Raw genomic sequence first — 23,818 nt, forward strand, 5'->3', positions numbered from 1 at the left:
AAGTTAGGTATATATTGTGATTGTATGGCATTATTCTTGGGCCCAAAATTCAACTTCCAGATTCTTTAAAGGCAAAGGTTCCCAGCCTCATGGTTCTTAACATATATTTCGAAACACAGTATAAAGGCAAAATGTCAAAAATCTCAACCCACATGAATCTGCTTTAAGTTCTTCTGAGGCTGTTCTCCAAGGGCTTCTGTTATTCAAATAATGCCACTGAAAAGTAGAAAGGGGGGGGGGGGTTCTAAGCAGGGGTGTATCTTTAAAGAGAACTCAGATATACTGCAATCTTTTTCAAAGCAAGCAAAATATTTTATTTGCCCAAGTATTTTAACCCTACAGTTTTAAATTGGGGGCTGGCTCTTAGTAGTAACATTAAATTACAAATAATTTTGATCTGGCCTGAAACAATTAAATAGGGCAATGACAGACTTATAACTATTCTTAAAAATAAAGATGCAAATTATTTCAGTGGCTGGAAAATAGGGCTCTCTTTATTTCTCCATAATCAACAGGGAACTGAATTATGCACAACGCAAACTATTCAGTGAGCCAGTTTAATGTAGTAGTTAAGACATCAGACTAGAAATTGGGAGGCTGTGAGTCCTAGTTTGACCTAAGGCACAAAGACAGCTGGATGACCTTGGCCTAGTCACTTTCAACCTTAGAAAAGAGGCAATGGAAATTCAATTCTGAAAAACCTTTGGACAATAGAACGTGTTTTGTCCTCCTTTTCATTGTAAAAAAGTTGGTCACCTTATTGTTAAGAAATCTGCAGGGATTTGTCCAGGCTGACTCTGGGAATTGGACACAACGGGATTGTGTATCCAATACTGATTGCTATTTTATTTATTTATTTTTTAATTTATATCACACCTTTATTATATTTATAAAGAACTCAAGGCAGTGAACATATCTAATGTTCCTTCATACTCCTATTTTTCCCACAACAACTCTGTGAGTTGAGTTGGACTGAGTTGAGTTGAGTGCCTGGCCCAAGGCCACCCAGCTGGCTTTCATGGCTATATTTTTATTATGTTTACTATTTACATTCTTAGCATATAGGCTCTCCATTTTTATTGTGCAGAATGTTGCTTTTGTTAATTTATCAAAGCTGTATGAGCATTGCATTTGACCCATGCAGGGCATAATAGCTTTATAGCTGGTGTCTTTCTTTTTGGAAATCACAGGAACATTGATGTTTGACTGTCTCTGTCCAAAAAAGACCTTCCATCAAAATGCATTATGTTGTCAGTACTTTCACCTCTATTGAAAGAATATCAATAGAAATCAATTCAGGAATGTGCCATATTCCAACAAAGCACATCAGATCCTTCCTGAATTTGCACACAGAATCTTTCCTGTGTTTGCATAAAATCTTGAGTTTGCCCTGGACCTTAAACACAGCTGAATGATAGGGCCCCATGATCTAGCACAGAAAAATGTTTAACAAAATGCAACACTGGGTAGAGAGAGAAGAAAGAAAGGAATGTATCAACCAATCCCCCCCCCCCACACACACACACTTAATGACTGATAGGCCAATCCAAGGCATCTCCTACATGCTGGCCCAGCTGCTTATTGTACCTCAGGCTTCTCCAGTGTTATATGCCTGGTAGCCATATCATTTTACTCTCTCTGCCACTTCTGGACTGCAGGAGGTCAAAACCAAGTTTTCCACAGTCCGCTCTCCACATGAATTAGCTTCTCACAAGCCCACCTAGTATAGTATCCCTAGCTTCCAAGCCAACATCTGGTTAATTTAAGTCATTTTCAAATGAAGTCACTTGATCTTTGCTTTCAACAATAATGGATCTTAGATTACCTGGATCTTTCAGCTTAAAACCTTCACTATTACTAACTTCACTATTCACAATGAAAAGGATTTCCTCAAGGATTTCCAAAAAACGTAAAAGAAAATGTGCATAAGATGATGCATCATTGGTATTTAACACCAGATAAGCTACAGTATCTAAGATGTATAAAGGTATGTAAAATGAATGTTGGAAGTGTAAAAGTAAAGAAGGGACTTTTTCTCATTTATGGTGGACATGTAGTAAAGCAAAAAAATTGTGGACTATGATTCATATTTTAATACAGAAAGTTTTGAAAATGGAGATAAAGATGAAACCAGAATTCTTCCTTTTGGGTCTAAAAGAAAAAGACCTGGAGAAAAAAATTGGAATTTTGTTACTATATACAGTATGTTGACAGCAGCAAGACTATTGTATGCACAAAAATGGAAGGACACTGCGATTCCTAACATGGGCGAATAGTTGCACAAGCTGATGGAGTTGGCTGAAATGGCAAAACTGACTATTTTGATTAAATAAAAGAATATAAGTACTTTTGTTTCCACTTGGAGAGACTACTTTTGAAGATTGTGCTTGAAGTGGAAAAGAATGAAACTTTGATTTTGGGTTTTACCAATTAGATTGATAGATTTTTTTATAAAAATGGCTTGTTCATATTATTATAAAAATACAAAAAGTTGTGATTTGATGCCAATGCCTTATTCTACTCTACTGCAACAGAGAGAGTCAGAAGTTAATGTTTCTTTTTCTTTTTTTTTCTTATCCTCACTTCTCACTTCTCTTCCCCCTCTTCCTCCCCATCATTTTCCTATTTACTTTCCTATTTGGTATCTTATTTTATTCCATAATCCAATAAAAATGTTAAACCTAAAAAGGATTTCCAAAAAAATCTTGATGCTGCATAGAAGTTTGAACATGGGTTTTCATTCAGTTAAAGAGGTCTGATGTTTGGAAGGCAGGACACAAAATAAATAATTTTTTATTTCACAAAAAAGGGAAAGTAAATTCTTCTTCCAAGAAAGCGCCCAATACATTTTCTTTTCTACCAAAATTTAACACCCTAATTAAAATAGAGGGGAATGCTTAACTGATTAAAAATATGTATTTTACTATATTGCATATCGTTAAATATTACAAAAGGATGAAGAAAACAAGATACAAAAGACAGATGAAAAATAGAACCTAAGTAAAGATATTGTGAAGGGGAATTTTGAATTCTCCCCTTCCCTCCTTTCCCAACCATTAGCCACTATTTAAATATTTATGCTAGGCTGTTAATATTTAATATAAAACATTGGAGAATTTTGCTTGTTCAAGACATTTCATCTGTTGTTTTTAATTAGTTTCTTGACTCTTTTCCTGGAAGCTGTATGAATCAGCCTTGCTGTGTAACATGTCATATATAGATAAGTTGAAATTGCTGAGATTATTCTTACTTGTAGAAGATTACAAATTTTAACATACTTTGCCCTACTATAAGTCCTTTCCCATTCTTTGTTTCTCTCTATCATAAAAACAGTACTTGTGACTGGTCTACTGGCCACACCAGCACCATTATAACTGCTAATACAATTACGCTATTCAGAGATTGTGTCATTCTGTTGTCCATGATGGATAGCTTATTATACTATAATTTAAAATTAGAAAATCAAGTCTACTATCTTTTGAGTTCTGCAAAATTTTGAATCTTACTCTGAGGCTTTGAAAATTTAAGATGAGCAAGCAAGCAGACCAAACCAATTCTGCACAAAAATACTGAGACCATAAACCAGGCCAATATAGAATAATTATATCCAATTTCACCAAATTTTACTACTGGTTTTCTTTCTCTCATTCTCTCTGTTTTGGGCACGCACACACATTGATGAAACTCCCCTACTTGAGGGAGAAAAAAACTGATTTGTTACATCCTGCTCATTTTACTCAGAATAAAGTCCTGCTGATTTGAAAGAGATTGGAACTTAGTGATCAAAGCACCTGCTTTGCTTGTAGAAATTTGTAAGTTTTAAGCTCTGGAGTCCCTATTCAAAAGCATCATGTTGAAGATGAAAAGCCAATCAGGAGAGATAGGAGAAAACACCCCTGACCTCATATAACTCAGTTTTCTTTTACCAAAATGAGCAAATAAGCACATATAGAGGGGTCTCGTAGATATTTGCCCCTTTTCTCAGTACTGAAATATCCATTTCAAAGCCAAAATAGAAAGCCACAGATAGTTCATCCAAGACGTCACTCACTTAAATTGTGGTTGTCTTTCTTCTGCCTTTCCTTCAGAAATGCTTTGGTTTCGTTTTCTGCAAAGGGGCACAAAATAAGACAGAAATAATAATAAAGCTACCCACCATGTCCAGCTACTTTCTGTATGGGCCTAGAGACTAGAGGAAATCAAGATGCCAGATATGGTAGCATTATGATGCCATACACCCCAAACCCTTCTTACAACTTTTAAAAGGGAAAAAAAAATCACTGATCTTTCCTCCTGTGTGGAGAAAGAGACATAATCTCCTAGCAGCTATTTGGGGAGCAAATCCTAAACTCTCGCTTTGCCTACCATAGTCAACTCTGATTATATCCTTGTGTTCATTCCTTGCAACATGCTCAACTCTGGCATGTTTTCAATTCCTCCAGTTAAGTACCTGACATCTCCCTCTTGATATTGGGCAGGTCAGCCGGGCAGGAGTTGCTGACAGTTACAGCTGGTTCCATTATTCCTGGGTTCCCATATACATTCAGGAGGTTTCCCGAGACTGGTAGCTGCGGAGAACAGAAAATAATTGAAAGGACTTCCAGGCCAGCAGCTCAGGAAGGTTTGCTGTACTGTGAGATGCCTACTTTCTAATCTACCTTTCTAATTGAGACCTCCCAATCTAAATCAGAAGGCGGTACCTGGAAACTAAGAGCTATGGATGGACCCCAAGGGAGCTTGTTTCCCATTGAATGGGGGTCTGAGTCTACATCTCCCCAGTCCAGTCCAACACTCTGTTCACTACTTCATGTTGGCTTATCTTAATGACCAATAGGATGCTCTCATGAAGAAATAAATGAGCCACGGTGGCGCAGTGGTTACAGTGCAGTACTGCAGGCTACTTCTGCTGATTGCCAGCTGCCAGCAGTTTGGCAGATCGAATCTCACCAGGCTCAAGGTTGACTCAGCCTTCCATCCTTCCGAAGTGGGTAAAATGAGGACCCAGATTGTTGGGGGGCAATATGCGGACTCTGTAAAACGCTTAGAGAGGGCTGTAAAGCACCGTGAAGTCTAAGTGCTAGTGCTATCGCTACTATACTCCTTTGACATCGAAACAGAAGATAAAAATATATAAAATGTAAAAACATCTTCAGTAACAGGTTAATTTTAGTGAATGATATTTATTAAGAATGCCTAAAAAACCAACCACTTGGAGGGGTTGGAGACGTACTTTTTAAAGCACTAGGGTTAAAATAAAAACATTTTTATTCTTATTTATCTTTTTTGTTTACTTGATTCTACTGTGTTAGTGAGGAAAAATGACTGGTATTTTCAAAATGGTTGTTTTTATAGTACTTTACTTGCTTCTCACTATCTCTCAAACACATTTTATACCAAGCAATTAATCTATTTGAAGAGTGGCAGAGCAGTCATCCTACTAGTCTGGTGGATCAAAACCAATAAGAGTATCTCATGGCACAGTAAAGACCAATGGGTCAAATAACCTTCCCCCTTCTGGTTTTTACAGGAGCTTCCCCCCCCCCCCCCACCCCAGCTCTAGTTACCCAAGGTACATAGTCACTATTGGGCACCAACATTCTTTATTATAATGCAATAGATTCCACAAATTTTGGGCACAAATCCTGTATTTTAAGTAGGAAAAAAGAAAGTGGGAGGAGGTATAAGCTGCTGCCACTCCCTTAGGTAGTCCTCAATTTACAACAATTAACTTAGTGACCGTTCAAAGTTACAACGGCATTGAAAAAAGTGATTTACGACAATTTTTCACACTTACGACCGTTCTAGCAGTCCCAAAATCATGTGATTTACATTTGCATGATTGAAAACCCGCTCACATTTATGACAGTCGCAGTGCCTGGGGTCATGTGATCATCTTTTTGCAACCTTCTGGGAAGCAAAGTCAATAGGAAAGCCAGGTTCACTTAACAACCATGTTACTAATCTAACAACTGGGGTGATTCACTTAACAAATGTGGCGAGAAAAGTCGTAAAATGGGACAAAACTCACATCAAATTTCTCACTTAGCAGCATAAATTTTGGACTCAATTGTGATCGTAAGTTGAGGACTACCTGTACTTTTCATGCTATCAACTTCCATTTGATGAAGTCAACCTATGGTCTATGAAAATGTAAACCATACATTGGTCAGTCTTTATGATGTCACAAGTTTTTTTTTCCTATTTAAACCAAGGACATAAAATAAAAATTACCTGTTCCATCCTAATTTCCAAATCTAGGTTTCCCACCACCTCTGCTTTTCTTTAAGCATCCATATGTCTTTTTTTTTTAACCAAAAACTACTCACAGTGCTGGGCATCTGCAAGCCACCATAGTTCAGGATTTCCTCATTGTAGCTGGATTCCAGGCTGATAATCTCATCAATGACATCGTCAATCTGACAGACAGGAGAGCATGCAGGATTAGATATATCTGACATGTTGGGGGAGCGGGGAGGAGGCTACTGGAAATATTCAACAAGCAAAATGGAGGGAGATGGCAAAGAAAGGCTGTGGGAATAGGAGAGGTGAAAGTGATAAGGGAATTTCTACTCACTTCTTTCTCAGAGTTGGAACCAATGTTGAGCATCGCCATAGGGCTATTGGGGGCACTGCCAGTGCTTCCTGCCACTCCCTGCTGGTGAGCCAAACCGGGTGCAGGCTCAGGACCTGAAACAGCCTGTGGGGAGCAGGTGGGAGCACCAGGGCTACTTCCGGTTAATGCCTGTGTTGACATCTTGCTCCCCATAGCTGTAGAAAGATACTGCTTGACTTGCTGTCTCTGTGCCTGTTGGATGTGGTACTTTGTGGGGTTCTCCAAGTGGGTTTGAACCTGAGTTCAAGTGAGAAAAAGAGGGGGGAATGTATGAGTCAACCATCACTTAGGCAATGCCATTCAATTATTTGCAGCTTTCCAAGCATACAGAAACCCTTGAAGGCAACGCACCAAACCTAGCAAGCTGAAAGCCTACCTCTGTCCCTAAATATTGGCAAATTGAATATGAACCTCACCCTCAGCTATGCACACAAATGTAATCAAATTAACAGAAGGAGTCAAGCTTATGCCTGCCAGGCCAAGACTGCTGCCACAACTAATCCTCCACGCTGTTCCCAATGAATTCAAATGTACAGAGGTGAAGATGAAGAGGTGCCACTGCACCTTGCCTTGCATCGGGAGATATGAAGGCAAGGAAAATGGACATCCAGCCAGCTTGATCTTAAATCTATTTTTAGAGAATTTGCCAATGTATTTTGTGTTGGTTTAAATGATATTTACAAACAGATGACATAAAGAACACTGACATAAATCGATGTCCTTTTCCTTTTGTCCAACAGGAGGACTAGCGTCTCAGTAGCCAATCACTGCTGTCCAAAGGAATACCTAATACATAGATCCCCCCCACCTGGGCACCCTCCAGAAGTGTGTCCTTCAACTCCCAGCATTCTCTAGCCAAGACGAGTGTTGCTGAGAATTCCAGGAGTTGTGGCCTTCCATCCATCTGCTGCAGAAGGCAACAGGACTCTAAGTACCTCAGGAGCCAATTGCAACATAACACAAGGAATAAATAACACAGTTTCCTCCAACTCGACGGCCTTCCAGATGTTTGGACTTCCAATTCCCAGAATTCCTGTTCAGAGTGGCCAAAAATGTTGAACTATGGATGTCCAATGTAATAAGATATACACTGTGTACCAGATCAAAGAATGCAGTTCTCAGACTTTTGCATGGAGAAGGAACCTATGTTACTCTGTCCCGTGACTACAGTGATATGGATGCAAGGAAATGGAATTGGGTGACAGAGCACTTAGGCCAAGCAGTTATGATCTAAAATAAGAGGAAGGGCAGAGAAGCTACCTTAGAGTTCCAAAAGCAGTTCCAGTTTATTGTGTATCCTCTGTAAATATGAAAATATTTCATGTGAATGAGAATCCCTTCCAGATGGCCTTTCAATCTCAAAGACATGGTACCAACTTCTTCTTCTAACTACCTCCTTTTGCTAGGATGAAACCTGATTTCCCTCCAATGCAGAGTTGCTTCCTCTTTTCTCTTACCTTCAATACCTCCACAGGCACCTGGGCAGGTGCAGGGCGAGCTAGTGAGCTCACAGAAATAGCCGGTGTGGCTGATGCAGCGGGTGCAGGAGTGAACTGGGCTGCCTGCTGCTGCTCCCGACGTTCCTGTTCTTGCGTCTGTGCCCGCATGAGCTGCTGCCGGAGTAGAACCCGGGACGACATGTTAGGACTTTGAGCTGGGGCCCTTGGAGGGCTGGAAGAAGGAGAGAGAGAGAGACCATCAGAATCATTTTGCTGCTCTGGCCAGTAAATTCTCCAAAGAAGCCTCACTGCTAAGAGAAGACCAGCTCCTGAATACAAGTGGGACATATTCTTTAAATACCTGTACATTACTTACTTATATTAAGTAATCCGCCAGGACTTGTCAGAATGTAGCATAGCAGAAATGCAATAAATAAGTAAAGCAGGCTATTACATTGAGCATAATTAGAATAGACTTTTGTTAGATAAAGCTTTCTTTCCACTAATGGAGCAATGATGCACTAAAATAGTTTACATAGGAGATACATCATATATTTCCTGATGCCCACTAAAGGCAATTGTTGAGCTAGCTCAGGGATGTCCAAACTTGGGAACTTTAAGACTTGTGGACTTCAACTCCCAGAATTCCCCAGCCAGCCATGCTGGCTGGGGAATTCTGGGAGTTGAAGTCCACAAGTCTTAAAGTTCTCAAGTTTGGACACCCCTGAGCTAGGTTGTCAGGTTGCAGGCTGACAACAGCCGTCAAGGACCCAGCTCCTGAGAATATTTTGCTCAATGAAACCAATGCATCGCCCAACAAAATCAACCTAGAATTTTCTCTCGAGGCAAAAAACAACCAGGCTCAAATTATCTTATTTTGCATACTACGTGAAGACCTAGCTCTTGGTCCAGGCTCCGATGCCGAGAAATGTGGAAGGAAAGAGAGAAAGAGGATGACCAGTAAGCAAGTAAGTAAATGGATTCAGTTATTGTGGGGTAAAGTCTTTTCAAAGACTTGAAAGAGCTGGCTAGGGACAGATCCTCAGGGAGAGATTCTGTCTATGACTCTACGGGGCCGCTAAGAGTTGATACCAACTTGATAATACAGAATCAATCATGACCAAAATAGGCTTTCCCTAGGAAACTTTATTTCACAACTACATGTAATCATGGCCAAGTGAAGGAGAAACCCCCCCTCCCTCCCTCCTTCCATTGATATCTACGAATAGATGGTTCTGAAGGAAGAAAAGGGGGCTGCTAAGAACTTCATTTGGAAGAAAACGCAGTGAGATAAGGCAATGTTATATTACTGCCTTACTTTTTTTTAAATTTAACTTGTTTTTTTCTCCAAGGCAACATACAACACACACAACACACACACATATATTTAGCCTCACTGAGCAGATTGACATAGATGAAAAGACATTATCAGACCTTATCACATTTGAAATATTAAACACTAATTCTAACCTACGTATAACTCTCTAACCATTACTCTATTCTGGCTACTTCTAGAATTGCCAGAGACCAGTAGAGAAGACACATATGCTTCAAAGAACTTTAAAATCGAAGTTTTTGAAACAGAGCTGGAGTCATAGTTGCTTGAAAACAGAGGTGCTTTCCACTCTGTTCAATCCCATCAAATGGGAAATGGAAAATAGGGGACATGTACATTAGCGCATACAGTAGTTTCCAGTTGAAAAAAAATTTCAGAGGGCATTTAAAAGCAACACACTCTTATTATGTATTTTATAATTATAGTCTTGCAAAATCGGCCCCTTTGGTTACTAAGACTCTTGGCTGCTCAGAAATTGAGAACAATATTGCTGCTTATTCCAAACTAGGAAAAAGGCAACTGAGATGTGGGATGGGGTGCCTGCATAGAATCTGGAATTTCAAAAAAAAAAAGGGGGGGGGTGTTGAAGGAAAAAACCCTCTCAAACTTCTCGGATGGGGAAGAGAATCTTGAGGGTTTAGATACTATCATCATTGTGGTCAACCATTCAGTTGACCCTTGGCCATTCTATGGATCAACACTCTGTCTCCCACCGCCTCCTTCAGCTCTTCCATAGTCATCCCGGTGACACAGTAGTTCCTGTTAAAGCTGATCAGCAACCAGAGTGGCTTGGGGTCAAATTCCTGTTTAAAGGGATATCTTTACTCAAATCAACAAATTTCTTAAATGTCTCTAATTTGCTCTCCTTCACCTTTTCCGACGCTCTTTTAAAGTGTATATGCATTGCGCGCACATCGCATTTTGCAGGATGTTACAATTCCACATATTAAGGGAAGAGGCACTCTAAATCCCCCTTTGCTTAAAATAAAACATATGACTTTATTGACTCATATTCCTCTCTGGGATCTCATCTCGCTCCTGTTTACAACTATAATTTCCTCAGGTCAAAGTCCTTTCTTTACTCTACTCCTCATAGTGTCCTATCTTTCCTGAAAGCAGAACTCTGTCAATAAGAGAAAGAAAAAAACCTCCAAAAATTCCTGGGAGGGATCTGAAGGAACTTTTCCTGTAAATACTGCACATAGAACAGAAGAGAAGAGAGTAACAGAATTGGAATGAACCTTGGAGGTCTTCTAGTTCAACCCCCTGCTTAGGCAGAAAATACTATTTCAGACAAATCTTATCCAATCTCTTCTTAAAAACTTCCAGTGTTTGGAGCATTCTCAACTTCTGGAGGAAAACTGTTCCACTGGTTAATTTTTCTAACTGTCAAGAAATTTCTCCATAGTTTTAAGTTGCTTCTTTCCCTGATTAGTTTCCATCCATTCCATTTTGTCCTGCCCTCCAGTGCTTTGGAGAATAGCTTGAATCCTTCTTCTTCGTGGCAGCCCCTGAGATATTGGAACACCACTATGTGTCCCCTAGTCCACCTATTCATTAAACTAGACATACCCAGTTCCAGCAACCATTCCTCATATGTTTTAGCCTCCAGTCCCCTAATCATCTTTGTTGCTCTTCTCTGCACTCTTTCTAGTCTCTCCATATCTTTTTTACATCTTGGCGACCAAAACTGAATGCAGAATTCCGAGTGTGGCCTTACCAAGGCATTATAAAGTGGTATTAACACTTCACATGATCTTGATTCTATCCCTCTGTTTATGCAGATTATAACTATATTGGCATATTTGGCAGCTGCAGCATACTGCTGGTTCATATTTAGGTGACCGTCCCACTAGGACTCCACGATCCCTCTCACAGTTACTACTATTGACATAGTATTGGGTATAAAGAAATGTACTGTGAAGCTGGGATAAAATCAGTGGTAGGTTGCAGGAGGTACGCCCTGGTACGGGCGTACCAGAGCCAGCCCGGAGCACCAGATGTCGTTCCGGTACGGTGCTCCGGAGGGTCCACCTGCCCGCCCGAGCTCCTTACCAGAGTTTAAAGGCTTCTGCGCTGGCGCATGGCACGTACAGCACCTGTGCGATGCTCCATAGAGCAGCTGGAGCATCACAGAGGCACTTGAACGCATGTGCACACCACGCACCTATGCGTGTCCATGAGGACGCTGCCAGCCCCGTTCCAACTATACTGGTTAGAACGGGATTTGCAACCCACCACTGGATAAAGTGCAATATGATACACAATAAAAAGGTAATTTGGCAGTAAGTACAAACATGAAGGGTAACTTTGCTTTGCATTAGAGCTCATCACATAGTTTGCCAAGCTAGATATCTTGATACATCAGCAACAAGTTCATGAAATATGGATTTTCCCTTGACTCAACTATTTTCCTTCTTATTATTTGAATTGCATTAAAAGAGTGGCCCCCAACCTTTTGGGCACCAGGGACGGGTTCCATGCAGAAAGGGTTTTCGGTAGACTGGAGGGGGCATAGTTTTGCATGTTGGCTGCATACCACAGATGAGGCTTCGTTTGTTTGCACGGTCCAGTTCCTGGCATGCCACGTACCGATGCCAGTCCATGGACCAAGGGCTAGGCACCCCTGCATTAAAAGACTGACAATTTTACTAAATCCAGAAGTTAACACGGATCAAAGAACAATCACCACACCACCAATTTCTTTGGCCAAAGCTCAATCATCCAACCTTTAACATAATTCTTACACCACAACCTTGCAACTACTACTACTACTGTTGTAAACTGCTTTATGATGGCAATATGCTGTAGTCTAAAAATGTTCTTGTATATTTAAACAAAGATGATTCCACTGATATCAGAGCTTCAGATAAAGAACAGAGAAATATCCAGGTTCTAAATTGCCATGGCTACTTGCTAGGAATTTGCGGAAATTCAATGTTCACCGCCCCGAGTCTCTTTTGAGAGAGGGGCAGTCTAGAAATTGAATAAAGTTAAGTTAATGTTTAATATGCTACAAGAAAAGAAACTCACATAATTAGAAGAGATCATTTGGGAAACTAAGTCAAACTCAATTTAAGAATGTTTGACCCATTTTAAAGTTCAGGGGAATAAGGTTTTACTTTTAATATAAATAAAAATGCTGTATATTAAATGCTAGACAAAAGTCTACTATGCCAATGGAAGTATCTGGTATTGCTTGAATTTTATGTAACTAAATGTGTGCAAGCATTGGGGAAAAAATTATGTGACAGCCATTTTGGTTGATGCAGGAGATTAACAAAAGAAACAAGATTATCTTATCCTTAGCTTGAATCTCCTTACCTTCCTTTCTTTTTCTTACAGGTTTTCTTACAATCTAAAATCTCATCTTTAAAAGTCATAATTTAAACTATCTCAGGTGGTCTCTGACGTTTAGCAGAAAAGACTGTAAAACCTGAGAAGGCCAATGATAAATAAATGAAGCACCCACAATTACATATGTTATTTTGAAAGCCTAGAATTGAAGGATTGTGTAATCTACCAGCAAGTGACAGGATAAAATGTGCCAGAAGAATGAATGAACGGCACTTAAAAGGAAAAAAGAAGAAGAAGGAAAATCCTCTCCATAATGTCATTTGATCTGATCAGAAATTGTCTTGTATGAGATTTATATTGTGTGGAGGGGGGGGTGAAAAGGGGGAAAATTTGTTTGTACAAAACTCTTTTAATAAAAAAAAAAGAAAGAAAGAAATTGTCCTTCCCTTTATCTTATCCCACCTCCCTAGTAACTGATAGGCAGAAGGATAACAGCTTCACAGAGCGCCGTGACAGCTGTGCTTCGCTCTTCCTACCTGACACCAATGGGTTGGCTCTTGAGTTCGTAGAAATTGTCGCTGGTCAGAGAGAGGATGTTCTCCAAATCAATGTCAGCCACGATCCCAGACTCTGGAGGCACAGAGCTGAGGCTGTTTGAAAATACAGACAAGGATTAAGACACAATGCTTATATCTCTTTGAACAATTAAGATTTATCTCAGCCAATAAACCGAGACTTAGCTCCTCTAAACCAGAGGTCTACAACCTTGGCAACTTTAAGCCTGGCGGACTTCAACTCCCAGAATTCTCCAGCCAGCCAGCTGGCTGGAGAATTCTGGGAGTTGAAGTCCGCCAGGCTTAAAGTTGCCAAGGTTGGAGACCCCTGCTCTAAACCATTCTCTATGTAGCAGGAGACATTGATGTTTGCTTAATAGCCCTGTGACATTCTTTCTTAGATAAAACAGACCTGCCAAGGCCACCCATTTTTTTAATAGTTGTATAACTGGACTACTGTAACACACACCACATGGGCCTATCCTTAAAAATATTCTTTGGTCTTCAGAAGTTAACTGCTGCACTGTTACCTGGGACAGATCACCCAGTATTATTCCAACCTTGTTGAGTCTATATTTATATGTTTGCTTCTAGTTTCAAATTCTTATTTTGAGAACTATTCTTGGCTTCAGGGCCTACAATTTTTAATTACCCTTGTCCTATATCTATATTCTTTCCCCACATGCTATAATCAATGTCAGAGCTGAACTCTTCCTTCCTGTAGCATCTGAGGTTCAATATGTGCCAGAATAGAGCTCCTGCCCTGAGGAACATCCTTAGACAGACAACACAGAGCTGTTAAATGCATGCGAAAACTTGGTTGTTTTTTTTTTAATGGATTAATTACGAATTCATTTGTTTGTTTGGATATCATATTGCTGGTGATGTGACAGGGCACTGTCATTTTCAAGAAACAGAAGTGCTTCTTGTCTATTTTTAGTATTTTCATGAACTAGGACCGTGTTGGCGAACCTATGGCATGCGTGCCAGAGATGACACACACAGCCCTCTCTGACGGCAAGTGTACCATCACCCCAGGTCAGATCTCCGTGGTGTTTCTTTCGTGAGCTTCTGTTTCTCTGCAAACAATGAAACAGAAGCTCATGAAAGAAAAAGATCTTACCTCTTGCCGCGCTGCCAATGTTGGGATGCCCCGCCTCCCACCAGCCAGCTGGTCTTCGGGTCTCTGCTGTGCATATCTGCACATGTGTGCATGCACATCCATGCAAGTGCACGCGCATGTGTGGGCATGCAGGCTTCCACGCACCTTTCAGTTTGGGCACTCAGTGTCTAAAAGGTTCGCCATCACTGAATTAGGATAACTGGCTAGCAATCATAATCCGATACATTACAAATTTGAGATTATTATTTTTTGTGTCAGGGGAAAAAACACCCTGTTAGAGACCGATGGACCGTGGCTGATTCCCTTCCGCATATCTTTTGAGATATTGAGAAAAATAAGTCTTTAAAAGTATTCTAATTAATAAACAAACTTTAATAATAAAATAAAACAGAAAATAACTAATTGGTTACATTTTGATAATGAAAGCTTCGTCAGCCAAAAGTTGGCTGCCGAACAAAGAAGAGAGGAATTTTGGAATGTGTAACGCGTGCGCAATAAATCACTTTCAGATAAGAACCCTTTTTTGTTTTATGACCTGCGCAATAAAGCTTTCTTAGTTTAACTCTTGAGTGTCAGTTTAGGCAGTTCAGGCCTAGCAAACTTTTTAACATCGTGACACCCCTTCTTTTGCTAGTCTGGGCTGACGTCATCAAATCATCAATTAAGGCACATCTTCTTTCGCAGATATTCGTGTTGATTTGCGGCAAGTGGTTTGTTAAGCATGTCTGCGATCTGATCATGTGTAGAAACATATTGCAATTTAACAAAACCTTGCTTAACTAATTGCTTTGTGTTTTGATAACGAATGTCAATGTGTCTGGACCTAGAACCTGTAAAATGTGACTCAGAAATATAAACAACAGATACATTATCTTCCATCACGGTGATTGGTCGAATCGGACGTGTCCAGATATCTGTGATCAAAGCATCAAACCACGTTAGAGAATTACAAGCATCTGAAACACAAGCATATTCAGCTTCAGTAGATGAACATGAAACAAAACTCTGTTTTCTCACTTGCCAGTAAACAGGACAACCATTTAGGAACATCATGTAACCAGAAGTGCTTTTGCGTGACTTCTTGTCGCTCGCCCAGTCGGCGTCGGCAAAACAAATCAACTTTGGTTGATCAGTGTGTGTTGGTTCTAGCAATAACTTCATGTGCTTAGTGTGTTTTAGGTATTTCAACAACTTCTTAATGCATGACCAATGAAATTGTGTTGCCTTACCTACGTGTCGTGATAAAAGATTAACACTAAGTGCGATGTCAGGTCTGGTCCAACTACTAATGTATAATAGTGAACCAATGACTGAACGATAAAGTGTTTGATCCTCGAACTCAGGACTTAGTTCATGTGTTAAGTTGTGAAAATCTGTTTGCATGGGTGTCTTTGTTGTGCTAGCATCTTTCATGTTGCAATGATGTAGAATGTGGTCAATTTTCTCCTCTTGTGAAAGACTAAACCCCTTCTGTGTCTTTTCAATTTGAACACCTAAATAAGTGCTAATGTGTCCTAAAGATTTTAGTGTGAAGTATCTCTGCAAACTTTTGGCAAAAATCTCACTCATTTTCTTATTTGGACCAATATAAACAATATCATCAACATAAACAAGAATTATCTCATATGCATTGTTAGATCTTTTTGTGAACACGCATTCATCAGTTTCGGACTTAATAAAGCCCATTGAATTTAGTTTGTCAGTAAGACATAAATACCACATTAAACCTGACTGTTTCAGACCATAAAGACTTTTGTTCAGAAACCAGGTATCCCCTTCTTGCTTTCGGAATCCTGGAGGGCTTCTCACGTAGATCTCTTCATCTAGGTCTGCATGTAGATAAGCTGTGTCCACATCAAATTGGAAAACTTCTAAACCAAGAATAGTTGCAGTGGTTAAAGCAATTTTTACACTTTCAGTTCTGACTGTTGGTGAGTAAGTGTTTGTGTAGTCCTCAGGATAACGTTGAGCGAAACCCTGAGCTACCAGTCTGGCTTTGTATAAGGACTCACCATTCGGTTTCTTCTTGATTCTGTAGACCCATCGGGTGCCAATGACTTTCTTGTTTGCTGGAGGTTTTGCAGGTGTGAATACATTAAGTTTCTTTAAACTGTCCATTTCATCCTGCATTGCATCATACCACTTGTCTTGTTCTGAATCAGGAAGCTGTTTGATTTGTGTGAATGTCTCTGGAGGAAGAGTAACGTTGCAAATCAAAGGTACTGGTGATTTTGTCAGTTGCCATGAATAACGTTGTGGAGGGATTCCTTTTGTGGCCCTCTTGGAGCGTCTAGGAACAACAGACCAGTCTTCTTCTTCTTCTTCATCATCATCCTCGTCCTCACGTTCGTCGCTAGCATCAGCATCCGCGGCTTGAGAAGACGGAACATCAGGTTGTGAAGAACTGGTAGAAGGAACATCTGCCTGCGAATTATCATCAGGCTGCGTGGCATCTGGAACACCATCTCTAGGAAAATAAACTTCAGGATCATTGGAATGAATCCTGGACCAGTCAATGTCTTCCTCAAAATTAGCAGATTGTGAAATGACAATCACATGTTTAGTATCAATGAATTTGTACCATTTTGAATTATCATCAATACCCATAAATCTCAGTCTCTTTGCTACTGCACCTCCCTTTCTTCTTTGACTTAAGGGAGTGTTCACCATAGCATATGAACCAAAAATATGGAGGTTCTTGAGATTAGGCTTGTAGCCATATAGCATGTAGAAAGGAGTTTGATTGATTACACTGCTCCAAGTACGGTTGACAATGTAATTTGCATATTTGATTGCTTCACCCCAGTATGCGATACTGAGATTGGCATCTTCTAGAAGACAACGCATCATGGTTTGTAGAACCCCTTGTCTTCTTTCTACGACTCCGTTATGAGCCGGTGTATATGGAGCAGATGTCTGATGAAGAATTCCATTCTTACGCATCCAGTCCTGGAAACGCTGAGACATGAATTCTGCACCACGGTCACTCTGGATTCTGGCGATGCGAACTTGGTATTGTGTAGAAACAAATGCTGCAAAGTCTTTAAAGATCTGAAAGGTCTCAGATTTCTCTCTCATAGGATATACAAATCCATATCTAGAATGATTATCTACAATTGTTAAAAAATACTTTCTGCCACCAAGTGTTGGTGGGAAAGGACCCACTATGTCAGTGTGTACCAAATCAAAAATGCGTGTTGACCGGCGTGTAGCGTGTTTGGGAATTGCAGCCGCCTTGGATTTAGCCTTTTTGCAAACCGCACAATCCAAAAACACCTTACACCCCTTTAGATCCAAACCTTTTGCGAACTCCGGCATCTTTCTAAGAACACGGAAACTGGCATGCCCCAATCTTCTGTGCCACTTGTGAATACACCTGGAATGCAAAGGTTTACCAGTTAGTGAATTCTCAACATTAACAGTTTCATGAGGACCCTCAGGCTTGCTTTGAGCAATCTGTTTCTGTTTTCTTTGTTTGTTGGCTTTAGGAGCCTTTGGCACAGTAACGCTTTCTCTCTCTGGGACAACTCTCTCTGGGTTTGCGTTGTGCCTTTTTGGAGTTTGCATACTTGCCTGTGCTTGCCCTTTAGGCTTTGGCTTTAAGTAATAAACACCACCAATCAGCATGGTTTCAGCAACAATATCACCATCTTTAACTAAGTAACTTGCTTTTTCGAGGTGGTGAACCTGGAACTTTAACTCTCTAGACAAGTGACTTTGACTAAGCAAATTACTGGTTGCTGAAGGTATGTAATAAACATCAGGGATGTGTGTATCGAGCTCTTCAATGTAAACAGTTCCTTTTCCCATAACCTTGCAAGTGTGGTTGGTGAAGGAATACAGTTCTCGATACTCGGGCTCTGGTTCGCCCATTTCTGTGAAAAGTTCCCTTCTGTGGGTAACGTGCACAGCTGCTCCACTGTCTAAAGTCCACAAAAGACGTCTGTCGAACTTTGGATCAGGTTGTGGAACGTTGGTTATGGCCAGTGTTGCAAGCGGAGCTTGTGAATCACGCCTTGGACCACGACGACCTTGTCTTCCGCCTCTACCTCTGCCTCTGGAATCTGTTCCTCTGGGCTGGTACGTGGCGGGAGCTGGAACTCGTTGGGGACAATCCTGGGTGTCATGTCCCACACGGTTGCAGGTGTAGCATTTTGGCATCCTTGGAGCGTAGCCTCTTCCTCGGAAGGGACGTCTGGCTGGAGCCTTTGGTGCTGGAGGCCGTTGCAGATGTGGGGTAGCTAACCTGATAGCTTCGTCTTCCACTAAAAGTCTGCAAACGTGGTTAACTGTGCGTTGAGCAATAGGCACGTAGTTAATCTTTGCAACAGCATCTTTCCATTCATAATTCAATGAGTTAATGATGATGCTAATCATTTGGATATCATCGATTACATGGCCATTTTGTCTCAATTCACTTCTCATTCTTTTCAGTTTGGTCAAATGTCCACCAATTCGTTCACCAGGTTTCAACTTCGAACCATGGAACTCAGACATGAGCAAACATGAGGATTCAATTGAAACGGGCCTGTAGCAATCTTCCAAAATAGCCCATATTTCTTGGGCAGTTGCATCAGGTGGAAAGATACCTTGGATTTCAATTTCCATTGACATGAGTAAAGTCGTGATAGCTCTGTTTTCGAGGTTTCTTATTGCAGGTGTCCAGGGTTGACGGGGAGGATCAAAAACCATGGAATATGTGCCTTCTCTTCGAAGCAAGAGCGCAATTTCACTGACCCAGGCTTTATAATTCTCTCCTGACTCCTTTAATTTGGACTCACCAGTCAAGGGGGTGACTGTGAATACCTGCTGAGGAATAATTTGTTGCTCTGGTTGCAAATCTGGTTGTTGAACCAGGGGATGCTGGGGTTGCATCATTGGCCTTTGCGTGGCAACATCAAATTGGCTTCCTCGAATTTGCCTCTGGCTTTGCCTTATTCCATCTAGGGAGAATTCCACACCGCCAGGAGGTGTTGAAGACTTAACCTCTGGAGACAAAGTTTTGGCTTCTAAAGGACTCATAGACATATCTCTGAAAATCTGGTCCAATTGCTTAATCTTTTGCTGTAATAATTTTTCTCCGCCAGCAGATGGCAGTGCAGCTTCACTTTTTGGCTGCCTCTCCTTTTTATACGTATGCGGAAGCTCGGTTGACTCAAAGGGACCACGTGACCTCGGTGACGTGTACATGTCTCTTTGTTCTGATTGACCAATGAACTCTGTGGGGTGTGTCTTAGGCTGTTGTTTTGAAGAAGACAAGATGGCGTCCTCAGACATTTTGGGAGTGGGGGAGCTTCTTCTACTTCGCCTTATCTCCTCAAAACACACTCTCGCCTCCTTAACATATCTTTCTAAACGTTCTATTTGATATAGATAGCTTTGCATTTCTTGCTCACCATCTGGGGGAATTTCATAAAATCTGCTTTCTGCGTGGGAGGAATTTTCCTCTGCCGGCAGTTGCCGTTTAGACTTTTGCCGTTCATTAATTGTATCTTGATAATCTGCGAGGGTCTGGGAATGGAGTGGCTCTGGCAGAGTGGGAAGTTTTGGCTTGGCCCCCAAAAATTCATAATCTCCTGGAGATATTTTAGAAGGAGGAACCACTGACCTCGTTTCGTGGATGTCGCGTCCTGTAGCTCCTTCTCCCATATTTGGCTCGGCACCTGAAGGAATTTGTTGTTCCTGAAGCACGTTTTGGTCTTGCTTCTCTGTGTCCGAGGGAGCCTCCTTGTCAGAGGAAGCTGATCCATCTGTGCTCGCCCCATCTTTCTTTTTCTTTTTTTTCTTTTTCTCCGACATTGCTAATTAGGCTTAGTCGGTTATCTTTAGATAGCATGAAGGGAAAATACAGCCATAAATTGTAACCATCTCAGCTGGTATCATCAAAAGCCAAAACTCTGCTACCAAGTTGTCAGCCAAACCTCTGCTACCAAGTTGTCAGGGGAAAAAACACCCTGTTAGAGACCGATGGACCGTGGCTGATTCCCTTCCGCATATCTTTTGAGATATTGAGAAAAATAAGTCTTTAAAAGTATTCTAATTAATAAACAAACTTTAATAATAAAATAAAACAGAAAATAACTAATTGGTTACATTTTGATAATGAAAGCTTCGTCAGCCAAAAGTTGGCTGCCGAACAAAGAAGAGAGGAATTTTGGAATGTGTAACGCGTGCGCAATAAATCACTTTCAGATAAGAACCCTTTTTTGTTTTATGACCTGCGCAATAAAGCTTTCTTAGTTTAACTCTTGAGTGTCAGTTTAGGCAGTTCAGGCCTAGCAAACTTTTTAACATCGTGACATTTTGCTCCTGTTATCTGCTATTGGTTTGTTGCTTGTTATTTATTTGAGGGGTATTGATGATTTTAACCGTTTATGCTGCTGGCCAACTTCATTTTTCTTTAGCAGGAAAACCAGATTTCAATAGTAATAGTTGGTTAGCAATCCTTAACAGCCCTTGCAACTTTCAGTTTTCTTGGCACCATTTTTACTTGGCAACTATCCCCAGACTTTGAATAGATAAAAACAGTTCCTTGTACCTGCAAGACACACTCTTGGGCCATAAACAAGTACAGGGAAATTTCCCACAATGAAAAGGAGGTAGCAGAAATACAAGTGGAACGTGATTCAAAGGTTATACTAAGCATGACCCCACATTCATATCTGATAAATGTACACATTTATCTCAACCTTAAGATCATCAACATACCGTATGTTTCAGGAAAGAGTGTGATTTACCCAGATGTGGTCAGAGAAAATATTTTTTACTTCCCAAGCATGATTTTTAAATTGTGACAACCAGTAAGCCCTTCACAAAGCTTGCTAAAGCTTAGCTTCATACTTTGGGACTTGCATCTTTTACAAAGATGGAACGAATGTTGTCTTTTAACCGCAGGATGTTTTTTTCCCCAAGAATAGGGGGCTGAAACCATTGTTTCAATGTTTCTTTTTCTCTGCATGATTTGGCAAGACTTTAGTGCAATGTTAGCACAGTTCTGTATCTGATTACATCCAATTAACATCTTCCAGATGATTTAAACATTCAGTTTAGGATTGGAACCTGGTAAAGAGATACTAAGTACATCCCCTCCCCCTTTCCTTGGCTCTTCCTGCAATTTTTTAAACTATCTGGTCAGCTGTAGAGTTCTTTGAAATTCAGAAGCTTCCGCATTGTTTCATAATCCTTCAGTCACATAGACATATTGTTACAAATTCAGGATATATATTTTTTCATGATCAGCTTAGCCGCTGTTACCTGTTTTGTAAGTTTCCAAGGATGGTCTTACATGTTTTGCTACTTGAGACACTCAAATCCCATGATTAAAAACTGGATTAGCGTCTAAAGTTTACTTTAATATTAGCAATGGGTCTACATTTTCCCCTGCATCTGGGGACAGCAAAGACGGGGCCAATGAGAGGATCCATCAGCCCTGACTTCCAAGCTAGTTGCTTATTTCAGCTGCTCAATTAAACAGTCCGTTGATATTTGAAAAATCCCCGATGATTGGAAAGATGATTGTTGATTCAGTCACCTCTAACAATTATTTCTTTTATACTTTTATCAACCTCATATTTTGCCTTTCATTTAGGAGCTCAGGGATTTGTACACAACATTCTTTCTTCCTGCTTTTCTCTGTAACAACAACTCCACGAAGTAATTTGGTGCGGGGGGGGGGGGGGGCAGTTGGCTCAAAAACAACCAATGAGCTTTCCTGGCTGAAGGAGGAGCAGAATCTCTATTTTCCCCATGCCAGCCTAACACCTTGACTATTATAGCACACTATAGTTAGCTATTATAGGTAACTATTGTTATTAGCACATATCAGTCTTAGCAAGCAAATTATCAAGAGGGTGGTTTTTTTTTAAAAAAAGTTATTAATAACAAAATACTGTTTATGTTTTGATAAGCTATGCTGTGTCTCTGAAGGGATGGATGTAACTATCTCTGGAATTTATGGTTTCTAGCGTCAGCCCCACTGGGTAGAGCAGACCAGGAAATCCACTCTACAAGAAGGCTAAAACTATTTTTATTGAGATTGACTGTAATTATCTTGCAAGTCTGATTGAGCTGTACCTCCCTCTCCTTCTTATACTTAGTGGATTAGGGAGGCGTCTTCCTGAAGTGCGGCTGAATATTATCTCACTGTTCTGTACTTTTAAAAAAGCCTTTTTCCTAGGTAACGGTTCTTGTGCTACTCTGACAAGATCATTTGCCTTACTCTCTACACCTAAAAAGCTTCAAACCTGCAATGCATAATATCATGCCACACCCAAAACAGCCCACTCCAAAACATTTAATCAAGAACGGAAGAAGAAAGAGAGAAGAGTTAGTGTAAGTGGGAGGTGGGTGTATGGTGGGTGGGTAACAACCTGTCTATTTTCTGAAGACAGAGCTTTTTAATTGAAAGAAACAACTAAGGAAATTGGCAACAGTATATAAGATGATGAAGGGCTGCAAAAAAGAATACCAGAAATTAGAAACTGTCATCTAAAATGAAAGCCCTGTTAAGATATTTTAAAAGAAACCCAGATTGAATTGACTTCACATTATAATAACTGATCAGGGCAGCTTCTTATGCAAAACTAATATATTTCCATTTCCATTTTCTGGGGACAATCCATGAGGTTTCTTTTTTCTTTTCTTTTTTTGCAGTATTTACAGAAATGTCTGTAGAGGCACCTTATTCCACTAAATAAGATTCTGATCTTAGAAATGAGGTTATTCTTGGGTCCGGGGGCCACAATGGTGATTATGCAAATCATTGTGAGTTATAAATCACCCGGCTGCCTGAATTCACCAATTTCATCTCCTAAAACAGGGGTGTCCAAACTTGGGAACTTTAAGACTTGTGGACTTCAACTCCCAGAATTCCCCAGCCAGCTATGCTATGCTGCTAGGGAATTCTGGGAGTTGAAGTCCACAAGTCTTAAAGTTCCCAAGTTTGGACACCCCTGTCCTAAAACCTCTGAACCTGGAAACTCTGGGGTCCCAGTTCAGAAAGGCTGACTTGCACTTACTGTCCTTCTGCTAAATTATTGGATCTCATATAAAGTTTGGACTTTGTATAGAGTTACTACTGTACAGAGCTCACGGGGGCGCTTTTCTCACTGTTGCCCTCCCCAGGGACAGAAAATCGGCTCCAGAGGCAGGCAAGAAGACAAGTAACCATTTAAAACTGAGCCGTGAGACTTCCTTGTCCTAATTTAGAACTTAGGCAGAATTTGTGGTAACTCTTTCTAGCCAAACATGGTGGAAATGAAAACGGAGATTCCTAATCTGGAGAGAAGAAATTGTGCAACTAGCATGATAAAAGACCTCCTTTCTCCCAAGAGCCAAATTTGAGGAAGTGAAAAGGATCTCAGCTAGTGAGCTCTGCACAACCACACACAAAAATTTTAATTTAATTTAATTTAATTAGCACTTTTAGACCGCCCCCTCTCCCAAAAGGGACTCGGG

At 40.5% G+C, this 23,818-nt stretch overlaps 1 protein-coding gene across 1 annotated transcript in view; it reads right to left on the reverse strand.

The window, feature by feature from the left end:
• The window catches only part of TFE3 (transcription factor binding to IGHM enhancer 3), a 49,523-nt gene that overhangs the window by 3,183 nt on the left and 22,522 nt on the right, over positions 1-23,818 (reverse strand). Inside the window, exons 2-7 of the mRNA XM_081934723.1 lie at positions 13,222-13,335; positions 8,071-8,284; positions 6,575-6,850; positions 6,327-6,416; positions 4,451-4,568; positions 4,052-4,108 (exon numbers count right to left, since the gene is read on the reverse strand). Of these exons, the coding sequence (XP_081790849.1) occupies positions 4,052-4,108; positions 4,451-4,568; positions 6,327-6,416; positions 6,575-6,850; positions 8,071-8,284; positions 13,222-13,335 (869 nt within the window). The remainder of the gene's footprint in view (positions 1-4,051; positions 4,109-4,450; positions 4,569-6,326; positions 6,417-6,574; positions 6,851-8,070; positions 8,285-13,221; positions 13,336-23,818) is intronic.

Source organism: Natrix helvetica, assembly GCF_964273705.1.
Source record: "Natrix helvetica genome assembly, chromosome: 1".
In the NCBI taxonomy this organism is placed as follows: domain Eukaryota; kingdom Metazoa; phylum Chordata; class Lepidosauria; order Squamata; family Natricidae; genus Natrix; species Natrix helvetica.